The sequence below is a fragment of the Schistocerca gregaria genome, chromosome 11 (assembly GCF_023897955.1).
Source record: "Schistocerca gregaria isolate iqSchGreg1 chromosome 11, iqSchGreg1.2, whole genome shotgun sequence".
In the NCBI taxonomy this organism is placed as follows: domain Eukaryota; kingdom Metazoa; phylum Arthropoda; class Insecta; order Orthoptera; family Acrididae; genus Schistocerca; species Schistocerca gregaria.
In genome coordinates, this window is record NC_064930.1 from 6,643,559 (window position 1) to 6,658,467 (window position 14,909).

The following is a 14,909-nucleotide window of genomic DNA, read 5'->3' on the forward strand; positions in this document are numbered from 1 at the left end:
GTATACCAAGTAAGGCTGGGTTCAGTACTAGTTTTGAGTTGGAAGCAATAAAGTGTTTCCACTTTAGGGAGGAGAGTAGGTCTTTAAGAAGCTCAGAATGACTGAATTTGTGAATGTGGCAAAAGATAAGGCCCTCTGAAATGAGGCTTTTGGAGGAGAGGTTCACTACTATGTTACAGGACTGTTTAGGTGCTGGGTTCGGTAGGATGGTGGGCGGGAGCTTGTGAGATTGTAGCATATGTAGTTGTGTAAGATGGGATCAGGCATCTATTAACTGATGTAAAGGAGGTTTGACAGAGGTTTTTGTAGTGGTGCTGGATTGTGGTAGTCCAATATAAGTGTACAAAGTGAATAGACTTTGCAGTTTTTAAGGTGGCACTGTGCATGCTGCTCTTGTTCCTGCAGTATGTGTGTTTCAAATTTGGCATTGTGATGCGGTAATTGGTACAGCAGAGTGGAAATATTTTACAGGCAGTGATGAGGTAGTGAGAAAATGTTTAGGACTCAGTTACATATTGTGTAGGGCTGAGTTGGTGAGGGCTGTGGAATGAATTATAACATAGAATCACCGTGGAAAGCTATTTGGGAGCAATTCCACAAACTAAGCAGCAACACAGAAACAGTTATGTGGGTGTGGGTTCAGTATAGGGGTAGGGAAACTTTTCTGTATTTACACAGATGGAAGAAACAAAAATCGATTGTCGAGAAATAAAAAATAGTAACAGAGCATTAAAACATATGGGAATATTCTGAAAACTGGAAAAAGACAAAACCAGATTAAGTACAGCGAAGGAAGGATAAAGCTACATGAAGCACAGTAGTAAGACATCAAGATGTAAATAAGACCAATAAGAAAACTGGATGAGATTAAAATGAAGACAGGAATAGAAATAAATAATAATACAATAACAGTGTGAGATGCATGTTGGTATGATGGTATGAGTGAAGCAGGCAGCAGTTGTAAATGGGTTGGGCATGGTCAGTATCTTGCCTTTTCGTTATGATGCACTGTAAAGCCTGTCACGCAGCATAAAAGGTAAGAAGACAAAGTGCTGCCAATGTACTACCAATTCACACGGGTCCATACTGTAACCTATAGCAAACCAAAAGTGAGATACCAACTGACCTGAATTAGGAGTTAACATAAGACTAATTTCAATTAAAATCAGTGGCTTAACAGAAAGGTTCATTTTCTTCTACCATAAAACAAAGAATGATAATAGTCATCTACAAGCATCACGGCAGTAAAAATATTCCTCAGGATGGATGTATTTATGTGTGACATAATGTGGAATTCACAAACTGATTTAGTAACTGATTTGAAGTTTTACTTTTCCCAGAGCATTTTAATGCACTGGAGAGCACTGACGCCAATAATTTTTGGACTGGTTGCATACCAGTCTCTGCCCACCAGGTCTGTTGGGTGCTATGAAGGTCACAACTGTTGCTCTGGCAGAACACTGACATTTCCTTGAAAGTGAAGGTTTCATTCTTATTTTTGCCCTCACTAGTTTCAACACTATCTGATTTTTAACAATTAAAATCTTAATTTCAATATAAGATGAATAAAAGCCAGTTGTCATGTCATTTCCTTTTTTCATTTATTATTAATACAACAACATACCAGTCATCATACAGAGCAATAAGTTAAGTCTTCATGAATTTCCTTCTTTTCCTTGTAGTACATTTACTAAATTTAGCATATGCTGCTCTATTTAAAAGGTTTAATTTCACATTTTTGTAAGGGAAAAAATCATTCAGCCTGTAGTGCAGAATTGCACACTGAACAGCTAGCTAATTAATGCATCAATACCCATTTGTGACACATCAGGAGGGTAACAAGTTGTGTATCTGGGATTCTATCTGCTTTTATAGTTTGCATCTCAGTTGGTCTTACTAGGATGATTAGGGTGTGTGCATCCTGTATGTGGATGCACGAGGAGTTGGCTGTGGTCTGCAAACAGCTTGAGGCACTTCTGGCTGCAATCGGTCACCTTCAGCCTGCTGCCTCAGGGTACAGTGGTAGTGGAGAATCTGGTGTGTTGTATGGGACACTTCAGGTGTCACTTGTTCTGTCCATGGGCTCTGCTAACCAGGCACCTCCTAGTGTACATGATGCGGTGGATTCACCCTCGCCGCAGGGTGAGCATATGGAGGTAATGCATTTGTATCAGTCAAGGCGGAGAGCCAATGAGGAGACTGGTTGCTTGGCCTCACCCATTTGCCCTTTAAGTAAAGATGTGGCTGCTGCTTCAGTAAGATATGGGCAGGCACACAGGAGGAGGGGTTCACTAGTTATTGGGAACTCCAAAATTAGGTGTGTTGTGGAGCCCCTTAGACAGACAGTGTTCAAGACTGGAAAGAAAGACAATGTGCATTCGGTAGTGTCTCGGTGAGCCTCATCCGAGATGTGGAGACAGCTCTGCCTGCAGCTATCGAGCATGCAGGGTGCAGTAGTCTGCAAGTTGTGGGTCACATCTGCATCGGCACCAATGATTTCTGTCACCATCCTCAGCTCATCTCATACGGGTGGCCGGGGAGGGGGATGAGGGGAGGAGGAGGAAGAAGTGGTGGTGGTGAAGACTGCTGGTCTCGGTGTGGGGTGCAGGCAGAGCTCGCAATTTTTCAGCATTGTTCCCAGGGGTGACTGGGTCCTTTGGTTTGGAGCCGAGTGGAGGGTCTCAACCAACGGCTTCGTTGATTCTGTGATTGTCTTGACTGCAGATTTCTAGACTTGCATTATCTGGTGGGGGTTTGTAAGACTCCCTTTGTCAGGTCAGGGGGTGGACTACATGAAGGAAGCAGCTACTCAGGTAGCAGAGTGCTTATGAAGTGCACATGAGGGTTTTTTGGAATAGACAGTAGTTTGAAGTACTCTGAAGAACACTCCCCAGTCAATACGCAGCAAAGGATGTCAGACCACTTTAGGTCTAAAGAAACTTCGACTGTCCAAATTTTATCAGTAAATCGTCAAAGAATTCATAACAAAATTTCTTGAATTTCCTGCCCTACAGGAAAGCTCTCATGCTCAAAGTATTCAACAGCTTACTGCAACCTAAAGTGGAAAGATCTGAGAGATTTAGAAAGTCAGGGAACATATGTTGTAAAGACAGATTAGGCTCCAAGGCAGGGGGAGTGTTCACTGCAGTTGACAAAAATATTATCCCTATTGAGATTGAAGTGGAATGCGACAGTGAAGTTATCTGGTCCTGTATAACAGATGGATGTTATCAGTGGCGACCCGATTCCACAGTGACAGTTCTTAAATCTTCAAAGAAAGACCACAGTCAGTTGCGCATAAATTCCCAAACCATGCAATACTAGTTGGAGGTGACTTTCACCTATTGAGTATAGACTGGTATATCTATGGATTCATTGCAGATGATACTGACAGACAGATGGCCAAAATAATTTTGAAAACATTTTCAGAAAACTCTTTTGAGCAGTTAGCTTGACAGCCCATACACAATGGAAATATCTTAGATCTTGTACCTACAAACATGCCAGATCTTACTGACAATATCAGTATAGAAATGGGGATTAGCAATCCTAACTAGCAGTTAACCATGGTTATGAAAGATATTACATCAAGTAACAAGGCTAGGAGTGTGTTTCTTGTAGATAAGAGTAGATAAGCAGTTGTTAGCATCTCACTTTGCCAGTGAATTAACATCACTTAGTTCCAGTAAGATGCAAGTAGAGGAGTTACAGGTGAAGTTTAAACAGATTGTAAATCACAGTCTGGAGAGTTATGCACCTTGTAAATGGATAAAGGATGGAAAAGCCTCTCCATGGTTTAATAATGAAATTTGGAAGATGCTGAGGAAGCAGAGGTTACTGCACCCTCAGTTCGAAAGAGACCGCAAAAATGACAACAACAAAAGGTTAATAGAGATTTGTATGTTTGCGAAAAGATCTATGCGCAATGCATACAGCAACTACCACCGTGATACCTTAGCGAAAGATCTTGCAGAGAACCTGAGAAAATTCTGGCCCTATGTAAAATGCTTCTGCTCGGTCCCTTGTTGAACAGTCAGGTGTGGCAGTTGAAGACAGCAAAATGAAAGCCAAAGTTTTAAATTTCATATCCAAGAAATCATTCACACAGCGAAATCATACAAATATACAGTCATATGACCATCGGACAGGCTCCTGGCACAGAGAATCAACTTAAAGTTTTAAAAGCAAATAAGGCACTAAGTCCGGATGAACTCCCAATTTGGTTTTACAAAAAATATTCCACAGCATTATTCCTTATTTAGCTTGCATTTATTGCGAATCTCTCGTCCAGCACAAAGTCTCAAGTGGCAGAAGGGTAAAGGAACACGCCTGCAAAATTACAGACAAATATCAGTAACTTCAGTTTGTTGCAGAATCCTTGAACATATTCCCAGTCTGAATACAATAAATTTTCTTGAGACTGAGAAGATTATGTCCACATTCAGCTTGAGAGAGCATTGCTTGTGTGAAACTCAGATCAACCTTTTCTCACATGATATACTGTGAACTACATATGAAGGGCAACAGGCAGAGTCCATAGATTTCTGGAACACATTTGACACGGTGCCCCACTGCAGGCTCTGAACGAAGGTACAAGCATATGGAATAAGTTCACAGATATGTGAATTGCTCGAAGACTTCATAAGCAATAGGACCCACCATCAGGGACAATGGTATCATCAGGAGTGCTCCAGGTACGTGTGATAAGATCACTGTTGTTCTCTATATACAGATAAATGATTTAGAGGACAGGATGGGCAGCAATCTGGGGTTGTTTGCTGATGATGCTTTGGTGCATGGTACTGTACTAATTAAAAGTTATCAACTGAAAACTTCAGTATTATACGAGATAGGAAATTTAGAATGAGCTGAGCGGAATAATCTGAAGCAGTGACACAACTCACCGGAAAGCAGTCATTCCATTCTCTGTGAGAAGATATTTTGATTCACTGGAAAATAATTCAATTAAAGTATATACATACTTAAAGTTTGGAACCAGGCACACTATTATCTTTTGTGTCATAATATCTGTTTACTTCTGAAGATCACCTGTGTATAATCATAGACATTATTTTTGTGGACTGAATGGCATCCTTTATTAATATATAAAGTAATAGTTAAAAACTTAATAAAATTAACATAAGGCATTATACATTTAAATATGACTGCCAAACTTTTAGCTGAGGTGTTCCTAACATGGATGAATAAAGTGGTTGCATGAATTTTTCTAATGTAATAATCCACAACATATTTCATAAACCCAATTTTGGTCTGAGTATACAGCCCATCCAAAGTAGTAAAAATTAACCTAGTCATTTTCATTACAGGACTCTGAAAGCAGCAAAAATCTTTACACCACCCTTTATAAGACCAATCCTACCTAAAGTAGTCAGTCAGTGGCAATCTCTCACATGATTAACCTATCTGCATTCATATTATCAAATGTCAGTCCACCTAACATCTTCATTAACATCTTTCTTTTCTTTTTCTACAGTCTTTAACTTTTTGGAAACATTCAGTAGGCAGCATATGGGTTGTGTAATTGTGTCAAAATTATGAAAGACTGTGTACATGGGTTACATTCCTGGAATCTGGATGTATCGAACTGTAAGCACCAGGAATACTGTAGCTATGTTAATACATCACTCTTCATCTGATGAAATGCTCTGTGTTTACATCAACACTGTCACACTACTGTTTTGGATTGTGAGGTTTTTTTTCTGTTTACCGGTAATAAACATATATCAAAGATTTGAGAGTGGTCATCAATTTGACTTCAAGGAATAGATACTCAAAATCAATTTTAGTATTTATTTGGGCATACATAGCAGGACAACTTTCCACAGAACTGGTGTTCACTAATAGTGCAATCTTCTGTCAATGAGAAAGCAAATGCAGAATACAAAGTTGCAGCTAAGCAATGACCCCAGATGGTTGTCACAGCAACTGGAAACTGTGTCACAAACAAAATTTAGTTTCTGTGTCATTATTAAAAAATAGGAAATGAAAGTCATTAGCCATTTGTGAGCAGATGGCTTCAAGCAATTCTTTTTGTGCTACACAGTTCTGTTTCTTTTCTTTCTAATCAGATTTTTTCAAGATTCTAAATCATACATGATCACAATAATATCTTTGTAGTATTTGCTTTCAATTCAGCACATTAAGGTCATAAATGCATTTTTCTTTGTAGTAGCATACACACAGTGAGCAATATGTGGAAATGTAACATAAGAATGATAAGGACAGGGCATGAACAACTGACTTTTGCTTTTGTTGATCTATACTGTTAACTGTTCACAAACTGTGCTCTGAGTTGTTGCTTCAGATCATCATACGTGTTTGCATTACATCTGAACATTCTATCATGTAATTATCATTAATTATTTTAATAAAAACTTTAATTTTTTATCACTTACCTGCAGCAGTAAAGGTTCAGTATTCACTGTCAACATTTTTAGTTGTTGGTATTAATGTACGGGGACTATAAACAGAAAGCAGGAATGACACGACAGCTAGCTTATATTCATATTACATTTAAAATAATATTTTAATTGTCATGTCTACCACAGTTTTGAAACTAGTAGAGGTGACAAAAAGAATGAAATCTTCACCTCTCAAGAAAATGATCAGTGTTACACCCACCAAACCGTAGTCACTTTCCTGGCACCTGGCAGGGCCGATGGGTGAACACTGTCACACAGCCAGTACGAGAATGGTTGGCCTCAAAGGCATCTAGTACTTCGTAATAAAGGGTGTAAAACAGGATCACACTAGTCCAGCCCATCAACACAGAAACACTGTTATTACTAGACCAAATGGTTTGTGGTTTTTGTTTTACTTAAATGTTTGACAGTTGGAAACAATAGGAAAAATTATATGGATCTTAGTGCAGCTAGAAAGACTACCTTAATACACAACATATTTCTCATATAGACATAAAATCATGTTAAAAACAAAGATTCCAAGACTTACCAAGCGGGAAAGCGCCGGCAGACAGGCACAATGAACAAAACACACAAACACACACATAGAATTACTAGCTTTCGCAACCGGTGGTTGCTTCTTCAGGAAAGAGGGAAGGAGAGGGAAAGACGAAAGGATGTGGGTTTTAAGGGAAAGGGTAAGGAGTCATTCCAATCCCGGGAGCGGAAAGACTTCCCTTAGGGGGAAAAAAGGACAGGTGTACACTCGCACACACGCATATCCATCCGCACAAACACAGACACAAGCAGACACATTTAAAGGCAAAGAGTAAGGGCAGAGATGTCAGTCGAGGCAGAAGTACAGAGGCAAAGAAGTTGTTGAAAGGCAGGTGAAGTATTAGCGGCAGCAAGCAGACATATTTAAAGGCAAAGAGTAAGGGCAGAGATGCCAGTCTAGGCAGAAGTACAGAGGCACCAAGGCATGTTTAGCCACAGGGTGATCCTCATTACCAACAAACACTGTCTGCCTGTGTCCATTCATGCGAATGGACAGTTTGTTGCTGGTCATTCCCACATAGAAAGTGTCACAGTGTAGGCAGGTCAGTTGGTAAATCACGTGGGTGCTTTCACACGTGGCTCTGCCTTTGATTGTGTACACCTTCCGGGTTACAGGACTGGAGTAGGTGGTGGTTGGAGGGTGCATAGGACAGGTTTTACACCGGGGGCAGTTGCAGGGGTAGGAGCCAGAGGGTAGGGAAGGTGGTTTGGGGATTTCATAGGGATGAACCAAGAGGATACAAAGTTGCCGCCGCTCATACCTCACCTGTCTTTCACAACTTCTTTGCCTCTGTACTTCTGCCTCGACTGACATCTCTGCCCTTACTCTTTGCCTTTAAATATGTCTGCTTGTGTCTGTGTTTGTGCAGATGGACATGTGTGTGTGTGCGCGAGTGTACACCTGTCCTTTCTTCCCCCTAAGGGAAGTCTTTCCGTTCCCGGGATTGGAATGACTCCTTACCCTCTCCCTTAAAACCCACATCCTTTCGTCTTTCCCTCTCCTTCCCTCTTTCCTGAAGAAGCAACCATCGGTTGCGAAAGCTAGTAATTCTGTGTGTGTGTTTGTGTGTTTTGTTCATTGTGCCTGTCTGCCGGCGCTTTCCCGCTTGGTAAGTCTTGGAATCTTTGTTTTTAATATATTTTTCCCATGTGGATGTTTCTTTCTATTTTATTTACATTAAAATCATGTTAATACTGAGAAACAAATATGCTTTCAGTTTTTGTCTTATCCTTGTCTGGAGATGCAATTTTCAGCTGCTTAGTGACTCACTGAACATACCTCAGAAAAGTCTAATACATTCGAACTGTGGCATCTCAACTCTTGTTTGTATTATCTCCATTCACTAATACTACTTTGACATGAATGTAGAAATGCAAGTGTCAGTTGTGAAAAGCTTAAAACGCTGTAGGAGGGACAAATATAATTGCAAATTAGTTACTAAATCTATTTACAACTCCACATCATGTCATACAAAAATGTGCACATCAGGAGCAATGTTTTTACTGGCTGTGATTATTGTGAATTGCTCTTTTCCTTCCTTGTTTTATGGTGTAGACATATAGTTGTAAACATATAGTACGTTGACAGCACTGTCTCTCCTTTCCTGTTATGCTGTGTGACACTTTACAGTTCAGCATATCAAAAGGCAAGGGATCTTGCAACTTATGCCACTGAATATGTGAGAATATATGTGTGGTGCAGGCAGTAGCAGGAAAATACAATGATGGTGAAGAGAAGTGGTGAGATTAGTTTGAAGATCCAGAAATAAACATATCAGTCTTAGCATGCGGAGATGATAGTTGCTTTTGTGGTGTGTGTGTGTGTGTGTGTGTGTGTGTGTGTGTGTGTGTGTGTGTGTGTGTGTGTGTGTGTGTGTGGGCACACGCCATCACATATCCCTTTTGTGTATCAGGAGGTGGACTCTCTCAAAAAATTTAATTTAGTATTACATACACATCAATCAAAAATAAATATAACATTAGACTTTATTACAAATCATATAATACTGTTCCCTGATTACGTAAACATTGCATTGGGTTTCTCAAATTTAAAGAACTTTTTTATGAATTATATAACATAGAATGCATTATTAATCATGTACAAACAAAACCAGAAAGACATAACTTGAACAAAACAGACTACATTCCAAATTTTTCTGCCTTAAAAATTAAGTAAGACAATAACACGATTATTACACAAAATTTTCTTCTTCTTACTTTCGAATAACGTGTTATTATCTCTTTGGAATCTTTATTACTTCCAAGCAAGTTAAAAGATTTCAGTGCTAGTTCTATTTCAGATCATAATGTGGGCCACATTTTCTTCTTATATTATGGTTGTGGTACATTTGATTGTGAGAAAGTTATGATTGAAGAGAGAGAATGTTTGGTTGTGGTCAATGTCCCGACTTTCTTAAAAAGGCTAAGACAGGAGATTTCTCGGGTGGTGAGACACATGTAACTCTGTAATAAACTCATTTTGGGTGTAGACATTTTTCATTACACAGTAACTGCCTTAGAAAACATTCACAAATCCACAAGTAAATGAAAATACTTCATTCATATTAGGAATTATTCTGATGGCAAGTGTTGCAGAGCAAATACTTTTAATTTTCTAAATTAGGAGCATGTGCAACTCCCAATTTTGCTACAATCAACACAACACATCGCTATTATCCACCTATACTATACGGCTTGATAATGGCAACCCCTTGGGGGCAATATTCTGGAGGAGAAATGCTTTCCCTTTTGGATTTCCCAGTTGGTGAATACTAAGGAGGAGGTCACCAGAAAAACATTTCGATTTTGTAATGGAGGGAAGTTGGAGGGGAGGGGGCAGGGGTAACATTATAAAGGGAGAACAATTTTTGACAACAGCATGCAGAGCCAAATTGATGTAGATTGCAGCAGTTATACGAAAACAAAAAGATCTGTACAGAAAAGACAAATAAGAAGAACTGCACCAAATAAGTCTTGGCCTTCAAAGTAACCACTGTTAGCTACAACACACTTCTGACATCAGTTGTAAAGTTGTTGGAAACTGTCAACAAATTTTCTTGAGCAATCGCTCAAAGCACTGTGGTCACACACCATTGCATATCTGTGGCATAGCAGCTGATGAGACCTGGTGCTGCCAATAAAATCCTGAGACCGAGTGACAGTCGGTGGCACAATGTTTGTTGTCTTCAACACCTCCCATAAAGAGTCTTCTGTCAAAATCCAAGATTAAAGGATGTCAATTGCTTTTTTCTAAACCAAAGTCTTGATCTATCATGAATTTCTATCTGGGGGAGGTGAGGGAAATGTCTGTCGCTCAGTCTCCGGATCGTACTGGTAGCACCTGGTCTCACCTCCTGTAATGATGCAATAAATCCAACAACGCATGACCACGTTACTTAAAACTATTCCACAAGAGGTGTTTAAGAACAGTTTTCAATAGCTTTACAATTAGTGTCACAAATGTGTTGTAGCTAATGGTGATTACTTTGTAACTCTCATTTTCTTTATTTTCTGAGACCATTCATCAAATGTTTCGGATGTACCTTGTATATTTCGGAGTATAATAGCACACTGTAATGCATAATGGTGATAGGTTTTCATTATCATGTTCTTGTGTTTAAAAAGATGGTTTATGCCACCTTACCTTATGTAAACTGCCTTTAAAAAGAGCTGCCCTGTCTTTCATTTTCTTGTCCTTCTCAACAAATCTTTCAATCTGCCACTAGAACAAAACAAGAAAGAAAATTGTTGTGAACAAAACCACAGGATTGCCCAAGTATTCTATCTATAGTAAAATTAACTTGAGGGAGCTGCTTGGTCCAAAACTACTTGTGACCAGCTGTCAACAGTCCAAATAGCCATCTTTCACAGTGAGGACATGCATGGAGAGTGTCAGTGAGGCTCCAGAAGGTACCAACAGGGATGTGGACCCACTCCAGTTCCCCTATCGTGGCAGGGGATCATGAGCACAGTGAACTTCCTCTGGTGCTCGTGGTACCACACACTTACACTACGAAGTGTGTGACATACTCCATTGTTCTGCTGGTAGACGCTATCTTGCCAAGGGAAAATAAATTGCACGTATGAGTGGCTGTGGTCCCCAAGGATTGATGCTTACTTGTGTTGAACCACTGTGCTTTCCAGAATGATGAAATCACCCAGGGAAGACCACAAAAATATTCGCAACACCATAAACCCCCTCCACCAGCCTGAACCCTTCAACAACTGTTGCAGTGCCATACATGCCAAAAGCCGTCTGTCTGATGGAGCATAAAACACGATTCATTTGAAAAGATCATCTTTTGCCACTCAGTGGCATGCAAATTCCTGCCTTTCTCGATGATGGACAGCAGCCAGAATAAGTGCACGAACCAAACCATTGCTGCAGAGGCCCATATGCATCAACATTTGTTGAATGGTCATTGAGAAGATACGGTTTGTAGCCCCTTCGTTCATCTGGCCGGTCAGTTGCCCAACAGTTGCATATTCATTCACCCACACATATCTTTGCACCACAGTTGCCTGCATGCCAGTTTTGGAAGGCACTAATTTGCCTTCCACGGTATACTTCCACCACGGTGGCATGTAAACAGTTTACAATCTTAGCCTTTTTGGAAATGCTTCTACACTTGGCCCAAAAACCAATGATGTCTGATAAATAGCTCTGTTTCACCATTATGAAAACATCTGCACTCTTTTCTGCATCACCCCTCAACCCACTTTATATATACTCCAATGCTAATGCTGGAATCTGCCGTCTGTGAGCGGTTACTGCATGTTGATATAAAACATAGGCAGTGCTCACATTAATGTGACTGAACTGTGTATAAAATTACAAAGAGACAGATGGCGTGGGCAGTACTTACCTTTAGAAGGTGGAATTTCAAGTACTGCTGATGGACACTTGTAAGTGTATGGGGTGGGGGAAAAAAATCAAATTCATTATTTTCCTGATGTCTGAGGGACCTCTTCCAATCATCCCCAAGTTATCAATCTCTCCTCCTTCAGGAACAAACAAAGTTATGAGATATCTCCCTTCCTCATTCCCCCTCATATGTGTGTGACAATCAGCAGCACTGGCAATTTCACCTCCTAAATATAAGTAGTGGTCGGCCATAGTGTATCACTGGAATTAAATATTTTTCTGCTAGCAAAAATTACACCCCATACACAATTGCAGTCAAATAGCATTAGATATAATTTTTATTTACCAAGCAGCTGTAGATACAGGCATACACAGTGAAGACTAACAGTGCCATTTTTCAGGTCCTTTCCAATGAAGAATGTACAGAAGCAGAAATAGTAACTGAAATTATATGGAAAGAATGAAAGGAAAAACAACTGCTCTTACTGAGTTGTTCACCTCCTCCTTGCTCCAGGAACTCTTGAGAACTTTTTCTATTTAATCTCAGTATGCATTGTTTCATCCAACCTGTCTTCTCTTTTGAAATAAGGAAAATCCAGGATGGAATATAACAATATTATGGAAATAAAAGTCACCACTCACCATATGGTAGAGATGCTGAGTCACAGATAGGTACAACAGAAAGACTGTCACAAGAAGCTTCCTGCCAGTAAGGCCTTACTGGCAAAACCTTCTTGTTTGTGACAGGCTTTTAGTTGTGCCTATCTATGACTTAGCATCTCGGCTTTATAGTGAGTGGTAACTTTCCTTTTCATAATATTGTTACTTTCTTCTTTTTTGGCAGATTAATATAACTCCAGTTTAAAAAAAAATATGTTTTCCTTGACTAGGTTTTCCTCGTCTGTGTTAATGTCTTCCCTGATGCTTGGTAAGCAGTTGCTATCAATATTTGATATAACACTTATATGTTTGCCAACACAGGAGATTTCAAAATACAGGGAGTACATAAAGTCTAGGAACAGTTTCAATTATTTATTGCACAGAAACCAAACACTGTAGAGATATCACACATATGTCATTTCGAAGAGAAACACTGAAAGTTTTTTTCCCCTATGTTTAGAACCAAGTACGGTAAGAAGCCAACAACAAGAAAGGCCATGTACTACTGCCCCAACAAATTCATTATGACAGGTAGCTTGTGCCTGGCGAAGAGAAGCGGACATCCTAGTGTGAGTGCAGTGAATGTGGAGCACTTACGAGAGATATTCATAAGGAGTCCTAAGAAATCGGCGCATCATGCATTCTGTGAACTGGAAATGACTCCAATGACAGTGTGGGAAGTCCTGCTACAGAAGCTGTCTATGAAACCATTAAAATTGGAGCTAGTGCAGAAGCTCAATGGCAACGACAAAGACAAGCATTCCGAGATTTGTTCACAGTTGTAACAAGTGAATGGGGGGGGGGGGGGTATGGCTTTGTTAAACACTTCATTTTTAGTGACCAAGTAACTTTTCACAGTACTGTGAAAGTGGACAGGCACAACAGTCGAATCTACGGTATGAAGCATCCACACAAATGCACTGAATTTGAGCATATTCCCCAAACGCAGGTGCCAATGCTAAGGAAAAGTTAATGTGGGTTAGAGGGCAGAAGGAAGAAGTAGTAAACCAGTTCATTCAGAAACTCAGAGATATTAAGTGGGACTTTATATATAAACTGTCAAGTGGGAAGAAATAAAACTGAAACTGCTTTTAAGATTTGTGGTATTCTTGTTCTCCTCTTACAAAAATCAATCTTAAAAGCCAACCTATAAAGAAAAACATTAAGCGGTACGCAGATAAACTTACCAATATGAGGGAAAATATGTTATCGTTGTACCACATGTATAAAAGTTCTCATTAAGATGGAATGGAGCAGAAGGATGATTTGTACAAAGCATATCTTGAATGTAAGAGAACCTACAGAACTAAGCTTAGAATGGCTAAAAGAACAGCATATGAAAGATACATTGAAGGGGCTCCTAATAAGTGCAAAGCTGCATGGAATGCTGTTGCACAAAAGCATTGCAGGAATGATGAACATCGCATAGCTCTTGACCCGGATAAAGTTATTCATTTTTTCATGGACTCTGTAAGTTATATTAGGAACAAAATTGAAACAACAACCATTATTGCAAGTGATCTACTTAAGCAACAATAACCTGCAAACAATACATTTAGATGGAGGACAATCGCACCCACTGAGATTACAAAGGTAGTGGCAAAGTTCTCAAACTCCAAGAGCATGGACTGCTCTTGGTTGTCCAATTACATAATTTAAAAAAAACAGTGCATATAATTAGTGAACCATTAGCCTTTCTGTTTAATAGGTGTCGAAAGTTTGGAGTCTATCCTACAACTCTAAAAATATCGAAAGTTATCCCAGTGTATAAAAAAGGGGACAAACATGATCTCAAAAATTACTGACCAGTTTCAATAGTTCCCATTTTCTTGAAAATACTTGAATCTCTTATTTATAACCAACTGAACAACTAATTTGAGTCACATAACTTACTCTCTAATAGTCAATTTGGCTTCTGCAACAGAAAAAATACCACCACTGCTGTTCTTTCAATTGTGAATGAAGCAATAACAACCTTTGAGAATAAAAATAAAGCCTCACTTCTTTTATGTGATTTAAGTAAGGCATTAGACTGGATTTCTCATGATATCTTAATTGCTACACTCAAATTTTATGGCATACAAGATTCTGCAACGGCAGTAATTGAATCATACCTAAAAATTGGAAGCAGTTTGCCTATGTCAGAAACAGAGACTCACAATTGCTAGAAGTTAAGACAGGAGTCCCACAAGGTTATGTCCTTAGGCCCTTCTTTTTTATAACTGCAGTCAATGATTTACCTCATTGTATCCCCACTACTATTATTTGGTGATGCTGATGCCACAACTTTGCTTGCTCAGCACGAGAACATATCAGTTCTGCAAGATGACATAGAAGCAGCACTAAATTGGTTCTCATCACACTGCTTTTCAATCCTTATAAAAACCAACAGATTATACTGGGAT

The 14,909-nt window shown here is 39.4% G+C and overlaps 1 protein-coding gene across 1 annotated transcript in view; it reads right to left on the minus strand.

Annotated features, from left to right (window-relative positions):
• LOC126295387 (uncharacterized) overlaps positions 1-14,909 on the minus strand; it is a 49,960-nt gene that overhangs the window by 16,955 nt on the left and 18,096 nt on the right. The window contains exon 2 of the mRNA XM_049987868.1: positions 10,624-10,701. Within this exon, the coding sequence (XP_049843825.1) occupies positions 10,624-10,701 (78 nt within the window). The remainder of the gene's footprint in view (positions 1-10,623; positions 10,702-14,909) is intronic.